Consider the following 20,664-nt stretch of genomic DNA (forward strand, 5'->3'; position numbering starts at 1 on the left):
TGACATATCATTATTGGACAAAGGATACACCTGAACAACACATTATAACAATTAAAACATTAAAACTTTTTGCTTGATAACTGATGGTCTGTTGGTTACCAGCTTAAAATGATCGCTTTACTCATTCTAAATGCTACCCTACTATTGTTCTGCAACATCAAATATATTGTTGTTGTAGCTTGTGTTACAGAAGCATTAACATACCAGAGAGATTTGGGAGTTCCCCTTGCAGGTTTTTCCCTTCCCCTAGCAAACACAATAGACACCTTAACAGGAACCTGTAATCTGCAACATAAAGAAACATTCAGATACAGAGCAGAGATGACAGCAATAACTCTAACATAAATCTAATTTTGCATTTCCTGGTACAGAAGTTCCTGCAACTATGGTTGCTAAGATTAAATGCGTGTTTGTACCTGACATGAAGCTCCATCACAGGAGGATAATCAGACAGTAGAGCAGTCAGAACCACCAAACCCTCCACTGATGAGCAGCTGTCATTAATGCTGAGAAAAGATTGTAAAACATCAGCTAAATGCTGCTGGGTTTTATGTGCAGGTATAGCAAAGTGCACAGCAAGCACAACACAAACAATTGATTTCTTTTAAAACCTAGTCTTACATGAGCTTGTCAGTAATGCTGAACTTTGGCAAAAACTCAGTCAGTGTCCTTAAAATGTCTTCATCCCACTGGCCTCCAGACAGACTAGAGTGCAAAGACATACAGTAAAACAGCCACAGACATTGACAGGCCTTTGGCTAGCATTCATTTACCAATGTAATATGCACACAGTGTAGTTTGCAGATTGTTCAACTACTTTAGCAGAGCGAAAACAGTAAGTCAATAACTAGTGCATTGTTGCTATTCTATTCATTACTGATGTTGTCTGTGTCATCTGCTCTGAATAGGTTTTTCTAATTATGAAGGTGTGTACTTATGAAATCTTACTCTAGGACAGACAGCGCAGGGCATCGAGCCAAGGATTCAGCAAGTTTCTGCATCTCAGACTTGTTCCAATTCTGGTTCAGCAAGCTGGAGAAAAATGACACCATCATAATGCAAACGTCCATGATACAAAAACCTCAAAAATACTAAACTGTGACATTTAGAGTCACATTTAAATCAACATCCATTGTGGACTTGCTACATGTATATCTTTGTACTACATTGTTGATGCTCAATAAACATTTAAAAAAAAAAAATTAAAACGAAAAAAATAAATCAACATCCACATAAACGTCCTTTCTAGTCACGATCTTTTGAAGCAAAAAAAAAACAAACAAACAAAAGAAAACAGTAAAGGTGAATGCACATTTGGCTGACACCCATTTAAAGGTGCAAAGTTCATCAAGGAAACTGGCAAATCTCTTTGGTAAGGCAGTTACGGTAAACTGACTTGTTTGTTTCATATCTTACCTGATTGTTGATTCAAGTATAGATTTATGGCTGTAGAGCGGAAAATATAAATATATCAGAATTTTACTATGTTCATTTTATTGCTTTATTTAGTTTATAAGCATAAAAGTCACCTGTTCATATCTGACTTTTGGAAGAAAGTTACTGTCAAGTCTTTGATCCCCCTGCAAAGAAAAAGAACCTGGACTGGAGTACACATTTATGACACACTTATGTTTACCTGGTCTTGTCAGTATAACTTCATCAATAGCAATCAGCTACTTTGAATTTCAGGAATCTCAAATCTATGACTGAGAAAATATTAATAGTGCAGTGAGCATTACTGACAAAAGCGAGTTAAAATGTGTGTAATTTTTATTTCTTTTAAACAACAATCCCTGTGCCATAACTGTGCCTTAACCGCCACTTCGTGTGCATGTGTGTGTGGTCTTACTCTGCATGAACACGTTGGATGTTCAAACATGAAGACATCGTTTTAATAAGACAGTCGACTGCATTCAGGGTTGTGCTGTTTCGTCCCAGCCTACAAAGAAGCACACACACATATGATCACCACACAAAGTCTTCTGCATTGTTAAGTACAGACGAGTCTTTGCATTAGAAATGTGAGAACTTACGCTACATTCGAAAGGTTTTGTAGTTTGGTAAAAATCTCAGCAATGCGACTGATTCCTTCATCCCTCAAATTGTTGTCACTTACGCTGAAAAAAACCCCCAGAAGAAAAATGAGCAGAAACTTTAAGCTCAGCGTTATTAAAAGCATCTGGATAATCGAGCAGTAAGCTAATCGTGCACTATATTGAACAACAGAAGATATACTTGATATCAGTGATGTGTGGACACTCCTGAAGACCAGAGGCCAAACTAGCTGCTCCAGTAGCAGTCAGGCTGGCACCAGAAAACCTTGTGAACACAAACACAAACAGGTAATTATTGTCGTTAAGGGATAATTACCTTTAATATATTTTTCGCAGGAATAAAGCAACGATATAAAACATACTCTAGTTTTCGCAGGGATGTGAATTTAGGCAAAACAGACGACAACTTCTCAGCAAACTTGTCCCCATACTTGCGGCTGTGAAAACTGTAAGGACACATAGTGAATAACAATAAAGTAATTATTATTCATAAGGAAGCATCAGATTAGAAACTGCAAAAAGAAAAACAATCAGTTCAAAGCCTCAATTTAAAACAAACAAACTGCTTTTTACCAGCATCTCTATAGTTGATAGAATATTTCTTGATGCTGCTATGTTTTTAATTACAAATTATTATCTAAGCCGCCAGGTGGGAAATTCCAATGCTTAATCTTTTCTTGAATGTAGTATTTTAATTAAAGAGGATAAAACAGACTCGGATTCCCAGAATCATAATATTAGATGAGATCTATTTGTTTAAATGTCAGTGTGAATGTCTGAACATAACTAAATAAGGAGGCATTCAAATATATAAAAAATAGTAACTCTTTCTTAAAGAGGTGGTGACAGAGACAGATTTCTGTGACGCAGGGAATCAAACTAGATTCACAGACTACAAACTGAAAGCCAAAGTAAGGTTTATAGGAGCTTTGGAGTTGTAACCTGTAATCTCTTTTAACCCTGTATAATATTTGATACATGAGATTTTGAGACCTCTATATCATCAGCATGTTTCTAAAAAAAAAAAAAAAATAAAAAAGGAAACCTCATACATGGAAACTGTTATTTATTGATTTTTTTAATTGTCAGCATTTGTCCAATTTGTCAAATTAAAAGAAAATCAAATGTCTGGCATTAATCCATGCTTCAGGCTTTAAAGGGTTAATAATTCACTCTATGTAATCCAGAATAAACTGGAACTAAATCCCCATGACAGAGGTAATTTGATGGGATTGAACACCGGTTATATCACGTTTGCTTTACTTGTATAATTTGTACATGGTTTGGGGGTTTACAACAGTTTTCTGAATTATAATTTTCACATTTCTAAATCATATAATGACGGATAGTTTATTACATGTACCAACAGTATTGTTAGTGTTTTACATGTGGATGATAACAACTTTTTTTCACTCAATAGTCTTTTCATTGGCTGCCTTCCAGGTGGCTTTTCTTGCACATGCTTTCTCTCACACTGTATGCTCTCTGGTGTTTGGAGCCCATCTGGTTCTATGTATGGGTGGTCTCTATTTGTCATGTCCAAAATGAAATAAGAAATATGTGCCGGTATTCTTTTTGTTTTCATATTTGTCAAGATCAAGAACCGGGTACTGGGTTTAGGATTAAGAGTTGGATGACTGCCCAAATAAAAAATCTAGTTTAATAGCTTACTTGTGCCTGGGGGAGATAAAGTATACACATGAAATAATTATGGTGTAACTATGTGAGAACTGTAGAGAGCAGCTAATAAGTTCTGCTTGCACCCTTGACTGTTCACTAGTTCTAGTCTGCACAGGAGGATCGAACCACTGTCAGTAAAACAACATTTTCTGCTCACCACAGCTGTAAATATCTATTTCAGGTACCTTCTGCATCTTGTCAACAAGATATTTTCTGTGTATAGAGTTCCTACGCTGCTGTTCTGAACATACTTATAGACTGCTGTGTACAGTCACATTTTTCCTCATTCTAATTTTCCAAGTTATCATTACAGTTTATGACTTGTATACTTATATACTGGTTCTCTTTATAACCACAAGCAGATGTATTGGTGTTCGCAATAAAATTGAGGTTTCGGTTTGTTTTACACACACATTAATGAGCTATCACTGCAGCACTTTTTCAGACACTGTCTCGCTTTACTTTTAATGTCTGAGCTGAAATCTTTATGGTCAATGCAACTTTATTTGATACCAAGATATCTTAGTTTCACAATATGTACGGGTTACGCTATATTTGTCATTAAATTCTTGTTTCGGATAAGGAAAACATCAGGAAGAGCAACTAAGGAGGGATAGCTTTCCCGCTAGACAGACATTAGATGTTAGTGTGCATAATTATATAAAATTAACAATAAAGATGCTTCAACTTTCAGAATTAGGCAGTATAAACAGATGACTAACACGATGTGACATGACAACGTGCAGCTTACAGATTTTGCTAAACAGATAGGCCCCGTCCCACCCACCCTTCAAGACATGCAAGTGCAAACTTGTGTGGAAAAACATTCTTTTTCGAGTAGATAAAGAAATACTTTCAAAGAATCAGTGGTCGTGTTTTTGCAGTTGAGTCCAGACTATTTTCTGTCTTCTTGTAACAAGAATACTGAGCTCATTCACTGTCACTGTATGACAGGTGGCCAGTCAGCTGAGGAATGTCAAAGGCAAAGCTGCAGCTCTATTAACAACAACATTCACTGCTGCTGTGTGACTAGTCCTCTCTCTGCATGTCCGTGGGCTAAACATGGGTTTTATAATTTCTGACAGATCAACACCGTCCATTTCAACACTCTCATGTGTCACAATGATGGCTTTCCAATGCTCCTATAGTGCATTCCCAAAAATATCATATGAATAACCTTGTGAAACCTTTTCAAATAAATGCTGACCTGTAAGATTTAACATATCCAGGATGGTACAGTAATATAATAAAAACCCTTGTCTCAAAATCAAAATAAACTTTTGTATTCTAATTAATAGTTTATTTTTGCTAGTTTTATTTAGGTTAGCTAAAAAAATTACACGTAGGTTTCTGGAGGGTTTTTGTTACTTTTTAACTACTGTAACTCGTAAACATCTGTGTAGCCTCACCTGAGGTTATGAATGCCCTGACACCTGGCCAGAACTATTAAACACTCCAGCTCCATGGAGCACGCTCCAAAGTCCAGACCGATGTCATTATGATCGGCTGAATTAACTACGAAAGCCAGAGCTTCGATATCATTCGGTAACAGCCAGATGTTGCGCAGCTCCAGTTTGGGTCTCACACCAAAAACCTGCTTGGCGAGTTGGTGGCTCTGGCTCTCCTGAACACTGTGGCAAAGCTGGAGTATCTGGCAAAATATAGCAAAGAAAAGATCAGTAACAAAGAGACAAAATAAAATCTGTTTCCTGTTTTTCATTCTACCTTTGGTCCGGTCAGAGTGTTACTGTTACACATGGTTTTGAGCAATGTCAGAACAAGGTCTTGCCGTTTCTGGACCCAACTTTGGGCTCTACCAGAAACCTTGGCTAACTCAACCAGGGCTGGAGTGCATTCTGAGGAAGCCAGACCGCAAACATAGAGGTACAGTGAGTCAGTGAAGACCGTCTTCTGGTCTGATTTGGTTGTCCAGCGAGTTTTCAGACTGAATCTGAGGATATAATGAGAGGAAAGTCAACTTCTGAATTATGATGCAAATTAAAGCATGTTACAACACTGTCCAGATGATAGTTTCAACACTCTTCTGGGAGATGTGAATAATAATAATATGACCTGGCATACTTTGAAATACAATAAATAATATTATTTTAAGATTTAACAGGCAGGACAAAAGCAAACAACTTCTACAGTGCAGCCTACAAAGCAAACAGAGTGGGAAGAAAGCACAGTACACCAGTTTGAATGGTTTGCATCTTTTCTTCTGTTCAGGTGCATTAATTTTACTACATTCCCCAAATGCTCACGGAATGAAACACAACAAAACGTCAAAGCCAGAACTGAACTAGTCATTTTGCAGCTGCCTGACTGATTTCAAACCAGACGCCTCCAGAACCTCACTCAGAAACATGTGAAATCAAAGGGTTAAATGAGGAAGTGTGAGCAAACAGACCTGTTATCTAATCATTTAAGGAACTGGGTATGGGTGAGGTCCTTTTTGCAATCCACCTTGTCAACTAAATATGATTAAAGTGTGAACAAATCCATATCACACATCAAAAAAATGTAGTGATTCTTTAGGGGAAACAATGTGAGATTTATTAAAATACAGCTGTATGAATAGATTTCATGGTGTTGTAAACCTGAGTGCTGCAGCAATTAAAAAAGCAATTAATTAATTAAAATTTAAGTCATTAATGAATGCGTGCCCCCTGTTTAAATACTCTAAAGCACAAGTTACTGTGTTGTGGCTGCAGTTATTTAAAAAAGTCCTAGAGAAGGAGCTTCAAGTCTATATATGTTTGGACATATGAGAATGGATCTGAAGCTGAAAAGGGGATGGAAGATGAGCTCTATAAGGGAAGGGTGCAATTTGGATGTCAGAGGGTGGAGCTTAGCATCTGTGGGCTCTGATGCAATTAAATTCCTGCTTTTAAAATGACTCGTGATAAAAACAACATCCTTTCACAAAAGAATAAATAAATCCATGAAGCTGCATTGTCATTTTTAGAGGAAGCAGTAGCATGTGGTGGAGTACAACCCGGGGTTGTGATATATGTTAAACTACATGTAGCCACATACAAGAGGCCTCTTAGCGAGTGATTATGGTCGCCTGCTGCTTAGTTATGTCAGCTGTGCCATATTTCAATTTCAGTGCCCCCACCTTTGCACAGTCTCACAGACTCTCGCAGTGTGATTTGAGCCATCACTTTATGCCTACATCAGTGTTTTCTGATGTAAGGACTAAGGACAAATATGTCTCGTACTGTAGCGTGCTTAACTCGCACAGCTCAGGTTGCTTCCATGGCAGAGTTATTCCTGGTATACCGTGTGACTTTACATAGTCAAATTCCATCTTGCTTTCTTCCACATATTCTAAATGAGATTCATTAATTAACTGTTGAATCTTTAAATATATTCATCATGATTCTGCTGTGTGTGTGAGCTTCTCTTTTAGCTTAGGCGACAAACTTTTGTTTCCACAGCTTTTCAAACACTCCATCACACACTAGTGTCTACCTGATCTGAAAGGAACTTATCTATTTCGGGACCAGGCAGAGACTGCCCAGCCCCGAGTTGGGAGGACAGGTGTACACAGAAGCGTCATTCAGCTAGGGCAGCAACAAGAAAGGTGACCGTATTTAGGACATTTTGTTCATTTGGTTAATTAACAAAATTATTTCCAGGATGTAAATTTGCGGATAATTTAATCAATCAATGTGTAATAATGTCGTGAATGTTATACTGTTATCTGTAATTTGAATGTGTCCCTCACCAGTGAGAGAGTAAAGTGCAGGGGTTACTGTGTATGTGCCAGTAGACTAAAATAGTATCTGGCTATTTTATTAGGTACACCTTGCCAATTTTGAGTTATACCCCCCCCCACCCTTTGCCCTCAGAACTGTCTTTATTATTTTACAGACTCAGCAAGGTGTTTTCATGTTGCTTATACCAAATTCTGACCTTTCTGTTTAAATGTCAAAGCAGAAATCCAGACCCATTAGGCAATCTTGTTCAATTTTGGTGAGCCCATGTGACTTGTTGCCTCAGTTTCCTGTTCTTAGCTGGCAGGGTGGCACCCGGTGTGGCCTCCTGTTGTTGTAGCACATCTGTTTCAACTTGTAACTTATTCAGTGATGCTCTTGTAGACAGCTTGGTTGTAACAAGTGGTTCTTAGAATTATCAATTCTGTTCTTTCAGCTCAAAGAATTCTGCGCGTTCTCCCATCACCAACACATTTTCACCCAGAGAACTGTCACTCACTGGTTATTTCCTCTTTTTCAGACCATTCACTGTAAAAACTAGAGTTGGTTATGTGGGGAAATTCCGGTAGATCAACATTTTCGGAAAAAAACCCAGACCAGACCATCTGGCACCAGCAAACACGCCACGTCACTTAAATCACCTTTCTTCCCAATTCTGATACTTGGTCAGAACTTCAGCAGGTCATCTTGACCGTGTTTTGATGCCAAAAGTAGAGAGCTTCTGCCGTGTGACTCCGTAGTTTCTCCATCAGGTGGGCTATATAACCTAAACAGGTCTTAACACTGCAATCATCTTAAAAATTACACCCATATTTCTCTCCATTTGGCTTCCTTACCTCTTCTTAAGCTGTGCGTCATTAACATCATGACTAGTCATGATTCTCAGTGCAGCTAAAAACTCCTGCACTGTCAGATGAATGAAGCAGTAGGCATTTGCAAGTATCCCGTCCTGACGTCTGAGCTCCACCTAACAGCAGGTAAGTAATTATGTTATTATTAATAATATCTTAAAAACATGACAAGTCATCTAAAGGGACAACCTTTATCTACCCTTACTCTGTTTACTACACACAGCCCTATCTATGCCCACTGTAAGGAAACACAAATAACTTTTGCCCACTAAGCAAATCTATTAATAGTATCAATAGTATAAATAGCATGCAAACACTCGACAACAAGGATTTTGTGGACATTCACAGATATGAGGAGGACATTAATGCATGCATTCATGTCTGACCTGTGATAAGAGTCCTATTTTCAATGAAAACTTTAAAACCTCCTGTGGAATCTCTTCTTTCAAAAAGAGTATCTTGCTTTCCTCTAAGCCTCTCCAAGCCAGCTGGCTCAGCTCACACAGCTCCGATTGATACTGACTCAGAATGGTCAGTGTGGTGACAGCACTGCACGGAAAGACAGAAAACAGAGATAATCCATAAACTGAAGCATGACGCGTTTTTTGCAACACTGGTGCTTTCTTTTCTAAATAGTCATTTTTTTAATTACTTTATATTTTTTGAAATATAATGTTCAAGATGGTGATACACTAGAGTGAGTTCACAGCTCCGTCTCTACCTGTGAGGAAATCTTTTAGTTTTTGGCTTGCCATCTCCTCCGTGGTTAGGGGCTCGGCTAAGAAATGAGGCCAGAACAGTGAGGTAGACCTGAGTTAGGGTGGCGGGGACTTGGAGTGAAGTGGGAGTCAGCTGAGGTCTGCCATTTGTTCCATCCATTATTACATCTTTGCTCCCTTTTCTTTTTCCATCCTCTTGTTTCCTTTGTGCAGGGTTTCCTCTTCTATTGCCCTCCTCCCCTCTGGCTTCTCTTGACATCTGTGCTCCTTCTGCTTCCTGAGCATCTGTCCTTGCCTTACTTCCTTCTTCGTCAGGCATCGGTGCTCCTCCTGTGTCTTTATCTCTACACTGCAGCAGTAAATGCTCAAGACAGATGCAGCAGATGTTGCATAGGGCAGGAATGGAAGACATGGCGAGGAGGTGTCGACTGGAGAGAAGGAGCTGTGCTGCCTGCTCTCTAAGAGCTACATCTGCTGGGTGTAAATGATGATTAAACTAGTTAAAGACAACATACATTTAAGATAGACGTGCACAAGAATTTTATTTATTATTTTTACACCAATTTTTTCATGTTAGTAATGCAGCTATTACGCATGAGGTCCTGTTTTATGTGGAAATTACTCATTTCTACTAGTTTGAAAGTCTAAATTTTAGCAATTTGCCAGTTATACCTGGATACAGGTGCTGGTTTGCAGGTCTAAATGAGCAAATATAGCACTGCAAAAGATGTAGATAATCCCAGATTAAGGTTATTTACATAAGATACTGCCAACAAGTAAAATAAACATGCAAGTTCAAACTTGGCTGATATTTATGTGAGTCTTGAAACCCACAGCAACCATAACTGAAGAGAAAATAAAAAAATGCAGACAAGTGTCACGTAAGAGTCAAAGAGAAAGCGAGAAAAAATATCAGAGACAACTTTGGCTGTGGGGAAAGAGAGAGCTAGATGTTTTCAAGAAATGAATAAGCAGCAAAAATCTGATGTCCAGAAAACCATATTTTATCAGTTAATACAAAAAAGTAGTAATAAGTGAATTATTCCTTTTTTTTCTAACTTGATATAATTGTATTGCCTTGATTATATATACTAAGCACCAACTTCCACAGAGAAAAATTAAGTTAATACAGAAGAGCCAAAAACAACACTTCCTCAAAGCTTTACAGAAATAAATAAAACAAATAAAATAATTAAATAAAGCCCAACAACAATGTAAATACAAGTAAATAAAGTTTTCACCTTTTGCACCAAAGAAGTTGTCTACATACTCCTTGATCTCATCCTGGTCCCAGCCCAGCAGCTGGCCTACTTGATCTGAAATGCCATCCAAATCTATAAGATCCCGTACACGACAGGTGACCAGCACAGTGCTTCCTGGAAGAATCTGGCGATTTAGCAACCCTGAGATGAGGTCTGCGACAGGCAGAGGATCTTCTAAGTGCAGCGGTTTCCTCTGCCCTTCTTGTCTGCTGAGTTTGCCGTGAAACTCATCATAGCCATCCAGTACCCAACAGCTTTGCTCTGGATTAGTAAGGAGGTAGTCGATAATGGCTCTCTGTTCAAACGAAGAATACGTTTAGAATATGGGAGCAGTTGAATTTCACACCTGTAGTTTGTTTACTCAAATCAGCTGATGAGTTCATAAAATTGTAGCCCTTTTCCTCTTTTCATTGGCTTTTAGAAAGGTTTAATTTATTTGTTTTATTTATTTTTATTTTATTTTTATCAGCGAGGTGTTACTACGAAATTGTGTTCTATTGTATTTTATCTGTATTTACTGTACAGCACTTTGGTCAGCCTTGGTTGTTTTTAAATGTGCTCCATAAATAAATTTGACTTGACTTGACTTGACTTTTCCCATGGATTCATTTTTTTCTTACACAAACACAACTCTGATCTTCAATTTACATTCATTTTATCACTAATATGGTATGATATTCTGTCACATCCCAGAATGCAAAGCATAACTAACTATGTGAAGGGGTTTAGCTCAAACCAGATTTTGATTTAAATCAAATGCATCCCTATGTTTAGTATCACAAATGTACTGTTTTATAACAAGCATTACTCAAGCATTACGTGCGTACCTTTGCATCTTCTCCCCCAGTTGGAGGGAGGTAGTACTGGAAAAGCAGCTCTGATAGTGAAAGAGGGTGTGACAGTAGGTTGAGCTGACGAAACTCCAGCAGGACAAACACAAAGGATGAAGGGATAGGACCCTGGATGAGATGGAGAGGAGAACAATTGGCAGAGGAAAAAAGTCATATCAAATTCTGTTTGCACAGCTTAGGTAGTTTCACAAATGTGAAAGTTGTAAAAAGCATTCACTGGCTCCAGAAGAAACATGTTTGCAGTGGAAAAATGGCTGAACAAGTAGCTGCCTGATAGTAGCAGGAGTATCTTTACTTTTATTCTTAATGCACCAAATTGATAATTTATTGATTAGGTTTTTCCAATAAACAATGAGAATGCAGAGTTTGGATCATCTGCAACCTCTGCAAGGTCAGTGATGGTTCCTAAGCCTACAGCATACTCTAATAATGATAACCACAGTAAATACAGTATGGATACAGTATGGAAATAAAGCTGCTCTATGTTTTTATAACACTAGCATGCAAATTCTGGGACAATGGCTCTTCCTTTATTCCTCTGAATACAAATAAGACCGGCACTAGCCATACAGATGAACATAGAACATGTCTGATAACGCAAATAATTATAAATGTTGACAAAAAGTGAACTTACTAATCCACTAGCCCACTGCTGTCCTAAACAAGATGTTAGCAGAGTTTTTCCTGATCCAGTCTGGCCCACCAGAACTGTCACTTTACCCATACATCCCTGGAGGAACGTCTCCAACGTCACTCTGGACTCCAAATACCCGTAATCCCCATCAGGCTCTGAGTTTGGTGAGAAAGATGTGAGGTGTGCAGCAGACTTCAAATATTCATGATTAGGTAAGTTTACATGAGAAGCTTAGAACATACAAAACTGCTATGATTTTATTTCTTTGTGCACCACAAGATACTTTTAAAAAATCCCTTTATTTAAAAAAAAGTCCAATCATCAACTGGTACAATTAGAGGAAGTCTTGCTGACCTGGTGTTCTGCCCCCTCTGTCTGCTGAGCCAGGGGTTTGATCAGGTCTGTCTCTGCTTCTGTTTGCCGCTCTTGGGCTGACCCATACATTCTCCAGCTGGACCTCCCTCACCAGGCCAGCTGTGAGTCGCTCCCATCTCTTCAGCAGGAATTTCTTCACTTCACTGATGTACTGCTCCCAGTGATCTGTGGGTGGAACCCATTATAAAAGTTAGAAGTGAATAACACAGATAATCTCTTTACAGTGCGATTGTATTGCTTAAAAATGTCAGCCCTGGGTTTCAGGTTGATCTTATTTTGATATCTAAGACATAGGCCCGCTCTGATGACATCAGCTTCCCGCAGTGTACAATAATTGCTCAACTACATGAAGCAGCACAACTAAATGCTAAACTAAAGACTTCCTCATCAATTTCAACTGATTATCTGTGGGATGATGTGTAACACTCATCCACGTAAGCCCAATTTCCCTATCCCCTACATACAACATAAAAACAATTCGCCACCAACACAGTGATGCTAGATACCACAGAGTTCATACAGGGAGTGCAGAATTATTAGGCAAGTTGTATTTTTGAGGAATAATTTTATTATTGAACAACAACCATGTTCTCAATGAACCCAAAAAACTCATTAATATCAAAGCTGAATGTTTTTGGAAGTAGTTTTTAGTTTGTTTTTAGTTTTAGCTATTTTAGGGGGATATCTGTGTGTGCAGGTGACTATTACTGTGCATAATTATTAGGCAACTTAACAAAAAACAAATATATACCCATTTCAATTATTTATTTTTACCAGTGAAACCAATATAACATCTCCACATTCACAAATATACATTTCTGACATTCAAAAACAAAACAAAAACAAATCAGCGACCAATATAGCCACCTTTCTTTGCAAGGACACTCAAAAGCCTGCCATCCATGGATTCTGTCAGTGTTTTGATCTGTTCACCATCAACATTGCGTGCAGCAGCAACCACAGCCTCCCAGACACTGTTCAGAGAGGTGTACTGTTTTCCCTCCTTGTAAATCTCACATTTGATGATGGACCACAGGTTCTCAATGGGGTTCAGATCAGGTGAACAAGGAGGCCATGTCATTAGTTTTTCTTCTTTTATACCCTTTCTTGCCAGCCACGCTGTGGAGTACTTGGACGCGTGTGATGGAGCATTGTCCTGCATGAAAATCATGTTTTTCTTGAAGGATGCAGACTTCTTCCTGTACCACTGCTTGAAGAAGGTGTCTTCCAGAAACTGGCAGTAGGACTGGGAGTTGAGCTTGACTCCATCCTCAACCCGAAAAGGCCCCACAAGCTCATCTTTGATGATACCAGCCCAAACCAGTACTCCACCTCCACCTTGCTGGCGTCTGAGTTGGACTGGAGCTCTCTGCCCTTTACCAATCCAGCCACGGGCCCATCCATCTGGCCCATCAAGACTCACTCTCATTTCATCAGTCCATAAAACCTTAGAAAAACCAGTCTTGAGATATTTCTTGGCCCAGTCTTGACGTTTCAGCTTGTGTGTCTTGTTCAGTGGTGGTCGTCTTTCAGCCTTTCTTACCTTGGCCATGTCTCTGAGTATTGCACACCTTGTGCTTTTGGGCACTCCAGTGATGTTGCAGCTCTGAAATATGGCCAAACTGGTGGCAAGTGGCATCTTGGCAGCTGCACGCTTGACTTTTCTCAGTTCATGGGCAGTTATTTTGCGCCTTGGTTTTTCCACACGCTTCTTGCGACCCTGTTGACTATTTTGAATGAAACGCTTGATTGTTCGATGATCACGCTTCAGAAGCTTTGCAATTTTGAGACTGCTGCATCCCTCTGCAAGATATCTCACTATTTTTGACTTTTCTGAGCCTGTCAAGTCCTTCTTTTGACCCATTTTGCCAAAGGAAAGGACGTTGCCTAATAATTATGCACACCTGATATAGGGTGTTGATGTCATTAGACCACACCCCTTCTCATTACAGAGATGCACATCACCTAATATGCTTAATTGGTAGTAGGCTTTCGAGCCTATACAGCTTGGAGTAAGACAACATGCATGAAGAGGATGATGTGGACAAAATACTCATTTGCCTAATAATTCTGCACTCCCTGTAGGTCCATGTGTCAAAGGGGCAGAGCTTTTTTGGCAGCACAGGCTTTACTGCCAAGATAAGGCAAAGGGTTTGAGTGCTAAAAAAGTGATAAGTCCTTTAAAACTTTAACCTAAATTAGCAATACCACCATGCTGGATTAATTATTGTGAGAACTAGATAGGTACTGGAAATTTTCCAAGATGGATCCCAGTCTTTCCACTGTCAGCTGCACACTTACTGTATTGTGTTTTAACTCTTCCTAGTTTCTTATCATAAACTCTTGTTTGTGTTTTTATTAATAAATCAATGAATTAAATATTTCTCTTTGTTGGTTTGTGTGATGGTCTGAATGTAGCTGTAACGCATGAATAATCAAAAGTCACATGTGTATCCTACCGATCCGTGGGCGCTTGATGAGCCGCTGCTCTAAAGATGTTACAGCAGGCCTAGAACTTTCACAACCGTCTGCAATACAGAAGCCACAGAAAACATACAGTGCATGAAAACCCTGCAGAAAAGTATAACATGCCAAAAAAATGAATGCAATAAAGTGTGTTGCAAGACGTTCAAATATTCTGTAGCTACACCTCTTAAACCTTCCTATCAGTTTTGAAATGATCTACACACCAATAACGCAAAAAAATAAAATGCTGGGGGAATCCCAAAGTGAAACGAACGAATAAGTCACGTACATTTTTTGATACATGCAAACCTATTTACAACAATCTTAAGCTTTTGGTTTCACTTTTCCCCTGAGTGTGTTTTCTTTGAGCCTTTACTGTAAACTAAACTGAGCTAATACAAGTGATTGCTGAAATAAATGAGAAAAATTAAAAAACTAATTTAAGCTTTTCTAAAAAGAGAAAGAAAGAGGCATAACTATTGAGTGGCTGTAGAATGGTTATAGTGGTATTGTCACCATCAGGGTAGTAGAGGTGGGAATCACCATACATCCCACAACACGATATTATCACAATACTTAACGCACGATATGATATTATTGCAATTTTTTAAAAAGATTTCTGATATTCAGATTCTGTACATAAAGGTAAACCTTATCAATATTCATTTTATCTAATATCAAAGTCTCACACTCAGTCTTTCTCTCATTTCAGTCAGTTTTATTGTTGACAAACTGAACGGTTTGTATTACAGTCTAGTCCAACTTAACTGAATGCAACCATCTGGTACAATTATAGCTATTCTGAACTATGCAATTTATGAAAACTATGCAGCCCATTCAGCAACTGAAGAATTTGAAAGTAAATTAAAACAAAATATAATTTTACATTAAATAAAAAAGTTTTAAACTTAATTAAAATAAAACATGTCTTAAATTAAAATAAGTAAACTGTCATGTTTATTGCTGCCAAAAAAAAAGTTAAACACATTTGGACAGTGTCAGGATTCTTGCTCAGAAAAAGGATCAACATGCTCTGAAGTCAGAGCATGTTCCAGTCCACAAAAACTTTTTTTGTAACAAAATATCGATTTCTGCTGTCCCTGTATCGATACATTATTAGCAAACAAAATATCACGATACTACACAGTATCGATTTTTTCCCCCCCCCCCCCCCCCCCCCCCCCCCCCACCCCTACAGGGTAGTGATGATTGTTTTGCAGCCACGGGTGATAAATGAAGACTATACTGCTCAAAAATGAAGTGAACACAAGTAAATATCAGTACAAACCATTGTGAACCTATTTCACCTGCTTTGGTGTAAAGCACCAGTGAGGGGGAACCGGAGCAGCAACAACTAGGGAATGGTTTTGCAGGTGATGGAGAAACTACTGCTCTCTCCTTATCCCTCCTGACTGATTTTCCTCTAGCTCTGCTTTTTGCTGTTGAGCTTGTCACTGCTGATTACCTGAGACAGTACCTGCATCCCATTAAGGTTCACAGGTCATCACAAAAAGGTTTGTCACCCAGCACAGTTATAAAACTGTGAGGAGATACCAGGAGATGGGCCATTAGAAGAGTAGAGCAGGACAGAGCACTAGAAGGCCATCAACCCAACAGCAGTAGCAGGAGGAACACAGCTAGACCCCTAAAAAATAACCTCCATGGACCAAACTGTCAGAAACAGACTCCACAAGATAGGCATCACCTCTACTATCTTGAGACGGAGCTGGAAGGCACAGCAAACTTTTTTGTGATAGCACATTGACATGGCACACAGGAGGAGCAAAAGTAACTCTTACAACCTGCATGGGCTGCAGGTGCTATCTCATGCTTCCAGCAAAGACAACGACACCAGCTAAAAGAGTCAGTCAAGAAGTATAAGGAGAGAACAATGGTCTGCAAAACCACTTGCGAAACTATTTCCTCTTCTGAGATCATCTTGCTGTTGCCACTCCAGTGCACCTCATGTCACTTTCAATTGCACTAAAGCAGCTAAAATGGATTCACAATAGTTGAACCTTCCAAAATGGGCAGATTGGTATCCCCGAAATTTAACTGACTTTGTGTTATACTACTGTGATTACATTTTACTTTTACTTTATTTTTACTTAGAAAAATAAAGCGTATGAGAATTCAAAAACATTAACATCTGATGAATTTCATTTAGTGCCTCATTTTGGCTTTCATTATCATTTAATCTTGGCTCCTGATCTTATGGCTGAGCCACATTTTATTTGGAAGATGCTTTGGGTGTGCTCAGTAAACACACAAAACAAGCCAGAGAAATGTGACCCAATGTGGTCAGTCTGATGTAAAACCAAAAAAGAAAACACCAAATTATGGAAAATCACCTGCAGACTGCAAATATGTGCATTTATAGTAAGCTTAGAGGTTAGGTCAAGCACAACTAAAACTACAAATCTTTACATGCACATACACATCCACACAATTATTCTGTACACACAGATATGAGACAGTGGCAAACAGAGGTGGTCTACCTGTGTTTGCTAGAGACACGTCCTCTGCGGCTGGAGATGGTACATCATCAGCTAAACATTCAAGCACAAAGTCACACTGTTAGCCATGCAGATAAGCACAACTATAGTTACATTTGTAATTACTATGGTTAAATATATTTTATGTATTATTCAACTTCATGCTGTGAAAACATGACAACAAATGTCTCTATGGCTTTATGTAAATGTCATCTAAGTGACAACTTAGGGATACTAGAAAGGCTAAATGTAGTCCATCATGCCAACTACAAAAGAACCTCAAATAATGCAGCTCCTGAAAAATTTGTGACCCCAAAATAAGACCATTATATTCATAAAAAATGCTTGAAGCAACACCAAAACTATAGTAATAGTATTTAAAATACTCCAGTTATAATCTGTACAATAAAAAGGGATTCTGATGTCTGTGCCCCACATTTATAGTTGTGGTCAAAAGTTTACATACACTCATCATGGGAATAAGCGTATTAGCATTGGAATAAATAAAGTCGGCTAAGTGGAATTGCTTTCCTAAACCCTGCCCTAAACCCTACTGCAAATTTGTGGACTACACTTAAAAGCTGGTTCCATACCAGGACACCAACCTATTTAATATAAATCTGCCCAGTGGTCAAATATATACGAACCTCTATGTATACATTTGCTACTGCGTGGATTACAGAAGAGCAACCATAAATTAAAACCTCTGCCCCTAATTCTTTTTTTAAAACTTGACTAAATATAACAGATTAAGAGCTGAGCACACCAACCCTTATTCAACAGAAAATAGTGACCATTTATACTAAATCTGGTGATTCAACAAGTTTGTTAATACAGTAAAAGTTAGTTCATGCTGTCATAGTGTGTTACTTTGAAGAAAACTGCTGATGCTGTGGGTACTGTGGGGTTGATTTTTGGGTTCTTTCCGTATACAGTCAAATAAATGTAACCACTTCCATGTCAACCTCAGTGCTTATACCCTATTCTCCTCAGCAGGCAAACCTTTAACTGGTACTGTATGCATGAAACACGTATATTATGCATTTGCTCACCAAACAAAACTCTATTTTTAAGACTGCTTTAAATTACCTTTCACTTTGTTCTACTATTTTGACAGAACAGAGGACCCAGACAAGTAAAGTAAACCTCAAAGTGAAAGTGACTGAGGATTGCAGAGCTTTGGTCCGGGACAAACACCAGTTTATACTCACTGTTGTCATATCCTGCCACTGACATGAGCCTCGACTCCAGAAGCATGGGAATGTTCTCACACGAGAAGCACACGCTCTGAAGGAAGTTACGGCATTTTCGAGCACTGGCTGACCTGAAGTAATCCAACATGGTTTTGATGAGTTCTGGCCTTCCTGCTGCAGAAGAGCTTGAGGGGTCAAGCTGATATTGGCGCCAAGCTTCACTGGGCATCATTTGACACAGCTCCATTATGACTGAGTGCGACTGACTGCTGAGGATGTGGAACAGTTCAATGGAGTCCTGAGCCAAGACTGAGTTCACATTTTCATGGTCAGGGTTGACCTCCTCATCCATGGTCAGACTCCATCGGCTGATACAAATAAAGAGGGGGAGAAACAAATAAAGTCACAATCTTACCTGTGAAATGCAGCTTTGACTGAAGGAAGCAAGTAGCAAACATGCAAATCATACATTCATATCGTCGTACAGCAATATAGTAGTCGATGCTTCAAACCCAACACTGTGAGCATTAACATTATAATCACACAGAAAGCCACAAAGCAAAACGATCGTCCATTGCATTTGCAGGAGACCACGTGCTCCGCACTTTATTCACTGAAAGTGAGGCATACATGGACAAAAAACCATGAAACTTTTTAACACGCCCTTGATAAACCAGTAAAACATAATTCTATGTGTCCATCGACCTCACAGATTTACACTTAAACAACTAAAAGTGCTCCAATAAGTAAACAGCGTTAACTGTGCTCTAATTTAGGTGAATTTCGCTCATTATTAACGAAAAAAAGCGATTTTGAGGGACGTTTGAATCATTAGGAATCATTTGTGTGAGTGTGCGCTTTTTATACGTTTATTATTATTATTTTATGTAGACACGTCATACCGACATTCATTTCTTTTTTTCTCGTCATTAAACTTTTATGTAAAAAAAATATCGACGTCCACTGCGTTGTCTCGAGCTTGTCCTCAAACGGCTTCGAGGCGAGGTCGTTTAAGGTAACGCGCATCAAAGACTGCGTCATTGTGTACAGCTCAGCAAAGCTAACAAACTCAGGCTGCGCGGACAAGCAAAAGTCTGCGACACAGGGTTACAGTATAATGTTCATAAATAAAATAAAGACTCACCAATAATACTTGGCGCAGATTGCAACTCAGTGCGGCCAGCCAGTGTCTCTATCATTTTAAACCGAAACTCATGGAATGGCTGGCTACATAGTTTTTGTTTCGTTTTCGTGTAACGCTCCACCAAATTGGCAAAGTCAGTGGCATACGCTGGCCTCCTCCAGATGAACAAAGGAGATATAAAATACTAGGGTTCTGGAGGAATGATGTATTTGGGTATTTAAACGACTGCGTGGCCAGGCAGAAATTTGTGTTAAAGCAAATTTCATGGGTTCCCAAGACATCTGATGGCAAGCGAATGACCATACCACAGGAAATGCCATGGGTTTAATAGTGCGATATCCCGTGTATTAGATGCGGGCAGGCCGGTGGGTGAGTACTGCTTGCTTTGCGCATCAAAATCAGGTTTAGTTTATTGGATTATTCCAGTTCCGAACCCGTTTCTTACTTACAGAAGCGCTAGAGCTTTGGAGCGCGTGCCATTCTATTCCGTGTTTTGCCAGTCTCAGTCTGGACAAGATGCTTTTGACATATTGTAGGAGCTTCTTAAACAAAGGCAAAATGTTGTAGCTGCTGCTATTTCTCTTTATCCCACAAATAATATATAAAAATGAATATGGACTGATTTTGAAGGGAGGATAGTGCGTTTATTTTACATCATCCAAAACACACTGGTGCCTGTTATAATACATGAGTATCAGATATTTTGTATTTTGTTATATCTCTGTTGTGAAGCTCTACAACGTCAAAAACGTCACAGTTTAAGTTTAGCGCCTCATAAGCGGACTTAGATGCGATAACATGTCTACTCATTTCCAGGCTTACGAGCTGCAGTCACCCACCTTTTTTCAGACGAAGTATTGCAGTTTTACTTCTTTAAGTACTTTGGTGATTCGGTTTTAAAGGAACTTCAACAGCCATCTCGTCCTTCAAAATCCCCACCCTGACCACATTTCCTGATCTTTGACCTCCCAGTCGGCACTCTTTCATTTCATTTTCTTTATTTGTCAAAGACCATATACAAAAAAATAATGAACTAAGAAAAATTTCATTGTACCAAACATGATTAAAACTATTAACTGTGCCACAAAGGATCCATACATACACACTGTATACTCGTGTTTTATTTTTTATTACTTTTCACGATCGCTCTGTACAGCTTTTCAGTTGGCTTGTTCTTGGCATAGTGTTCTCCTCCGGTCCCAGCTGGCAGCTGAAATA

General features: G+C 38.9%; 1 protein-coding gene across 6 annotated transcripts in view; it reads right to left on the reverse strand.

Annotated features, from left to right (window-relative positions):
- nlrc5 (NLR family, CARD domain containing 5) overlaps window positions 1-20,365 on the reverse strand; it is a 39,164-nt gene extending 18,799 nt beyond the window's left edge. Inside the window, exons 1-23 of one of the 6 annotated variants that reach the window (XM_042225896.1) lie at window positions 20,286-20,365; window positions 18,321-18,670; window positions 17,113-17,163; window positions 14,608-14,676; window positions 12,128-12,313; window positions 11,774-11,928; window positions 11,116-11,247; window positions 10,268-10,583; window positions 9,029-9,500; window positions 8,694-8,856; window positions 8,293-8,423; window positions 5,460-5,685; window positions 5,144-5,385; window positions 2,417-2,500; window positions 2,236-2,319; window positions 2,034-2,117; window positions 1,850-1,939; window positions 1,530-1,580; window positions 1,417-1,446; window positions 949-1,032; window positions 622-705; window positions 417-506; window positions 205-285 (exon numbers count right to left, since the gene is read on the reverse strand). In XM_042225896.1, coding sequence (XP_042081830.1) covers window positions 205-285; window positions 417-506; window positions 622-705; window positions 949-1,032; window positions 1,417-1,446; window positions 1,530-1,580; window positions 1,850-1,939; window positions 2,034-2,117; window positions 2,236-2,319; window positions 2,417-2,500; window positions 5,144-5,385; window positions 5,460-5,685; window positions 8,293-8,423; window positions 8,694-8,856; window positions 9,029-9,500; window positions 10,268-10,583; window positions 11,116-11,247; window positions 11,774-11,928; window positions 12,128-12,313; window positions 14,608-14,676; window positions 17,113-17,163; window positions 18,321-18,654 — 3,239 coding nt within the window. In that variant the 5' untranslated portion in view covers window positions 18,655-18,670; window positions 20,286-20,365. Of the gene's footprint in view, window positions 1-204; window positions 286-416; window positions 507-621; window positions 706-948; window positions 1,033-1,416; window positions 1,447-1,529; window positions 1,581-1,849; window positions 1,940-2,033; window positions 2,118-2,235; window positions 2,320-2,416; window positions 2,501-5,143; window positions 5,386-5,459; window positions 5,686-8,292; window positions 8,424-8,693; window positions 8,857-9,028; window positions 9,501-10,267; window positions 10,584-11,115; window positions 11,248-11,773; window positions 11,929-12,127; window positions 12,314-14,607; window positions 14,677-17,112; window positions 17,164-18,320; window positions 18,671-19,446; window positions 19,569-19,895; window positions 19,916-20,285 lie in introns of those variants that run through there. The other 5 variants (XM_042225897.1, XM_005934999.2, XM_005934998.2 and 2 more) reach the window with 5 other exon arrangements.
- Window positions 20,366-20,664: the final 299 nt, after the last annotated feature.

The sequence above is a fragment of the Haplochromis burtoni genome, unplaced genomic scaffold (assembly GCF_018398535.1).
Source record: "Haplochromis burtoni strain Fernald_Lab_line unplaced genomic scaffold, NCSU_Asbu1 Contig_188, whole genome shotgun sequence".
NCBI classification, from domain to species: domain Eukaryota; kingdom Metazoa; phylum Chordata; class Actinopteri; order Cichliformes; family Cichlidae; genus Haplochromis; species Haplochromis burtoni.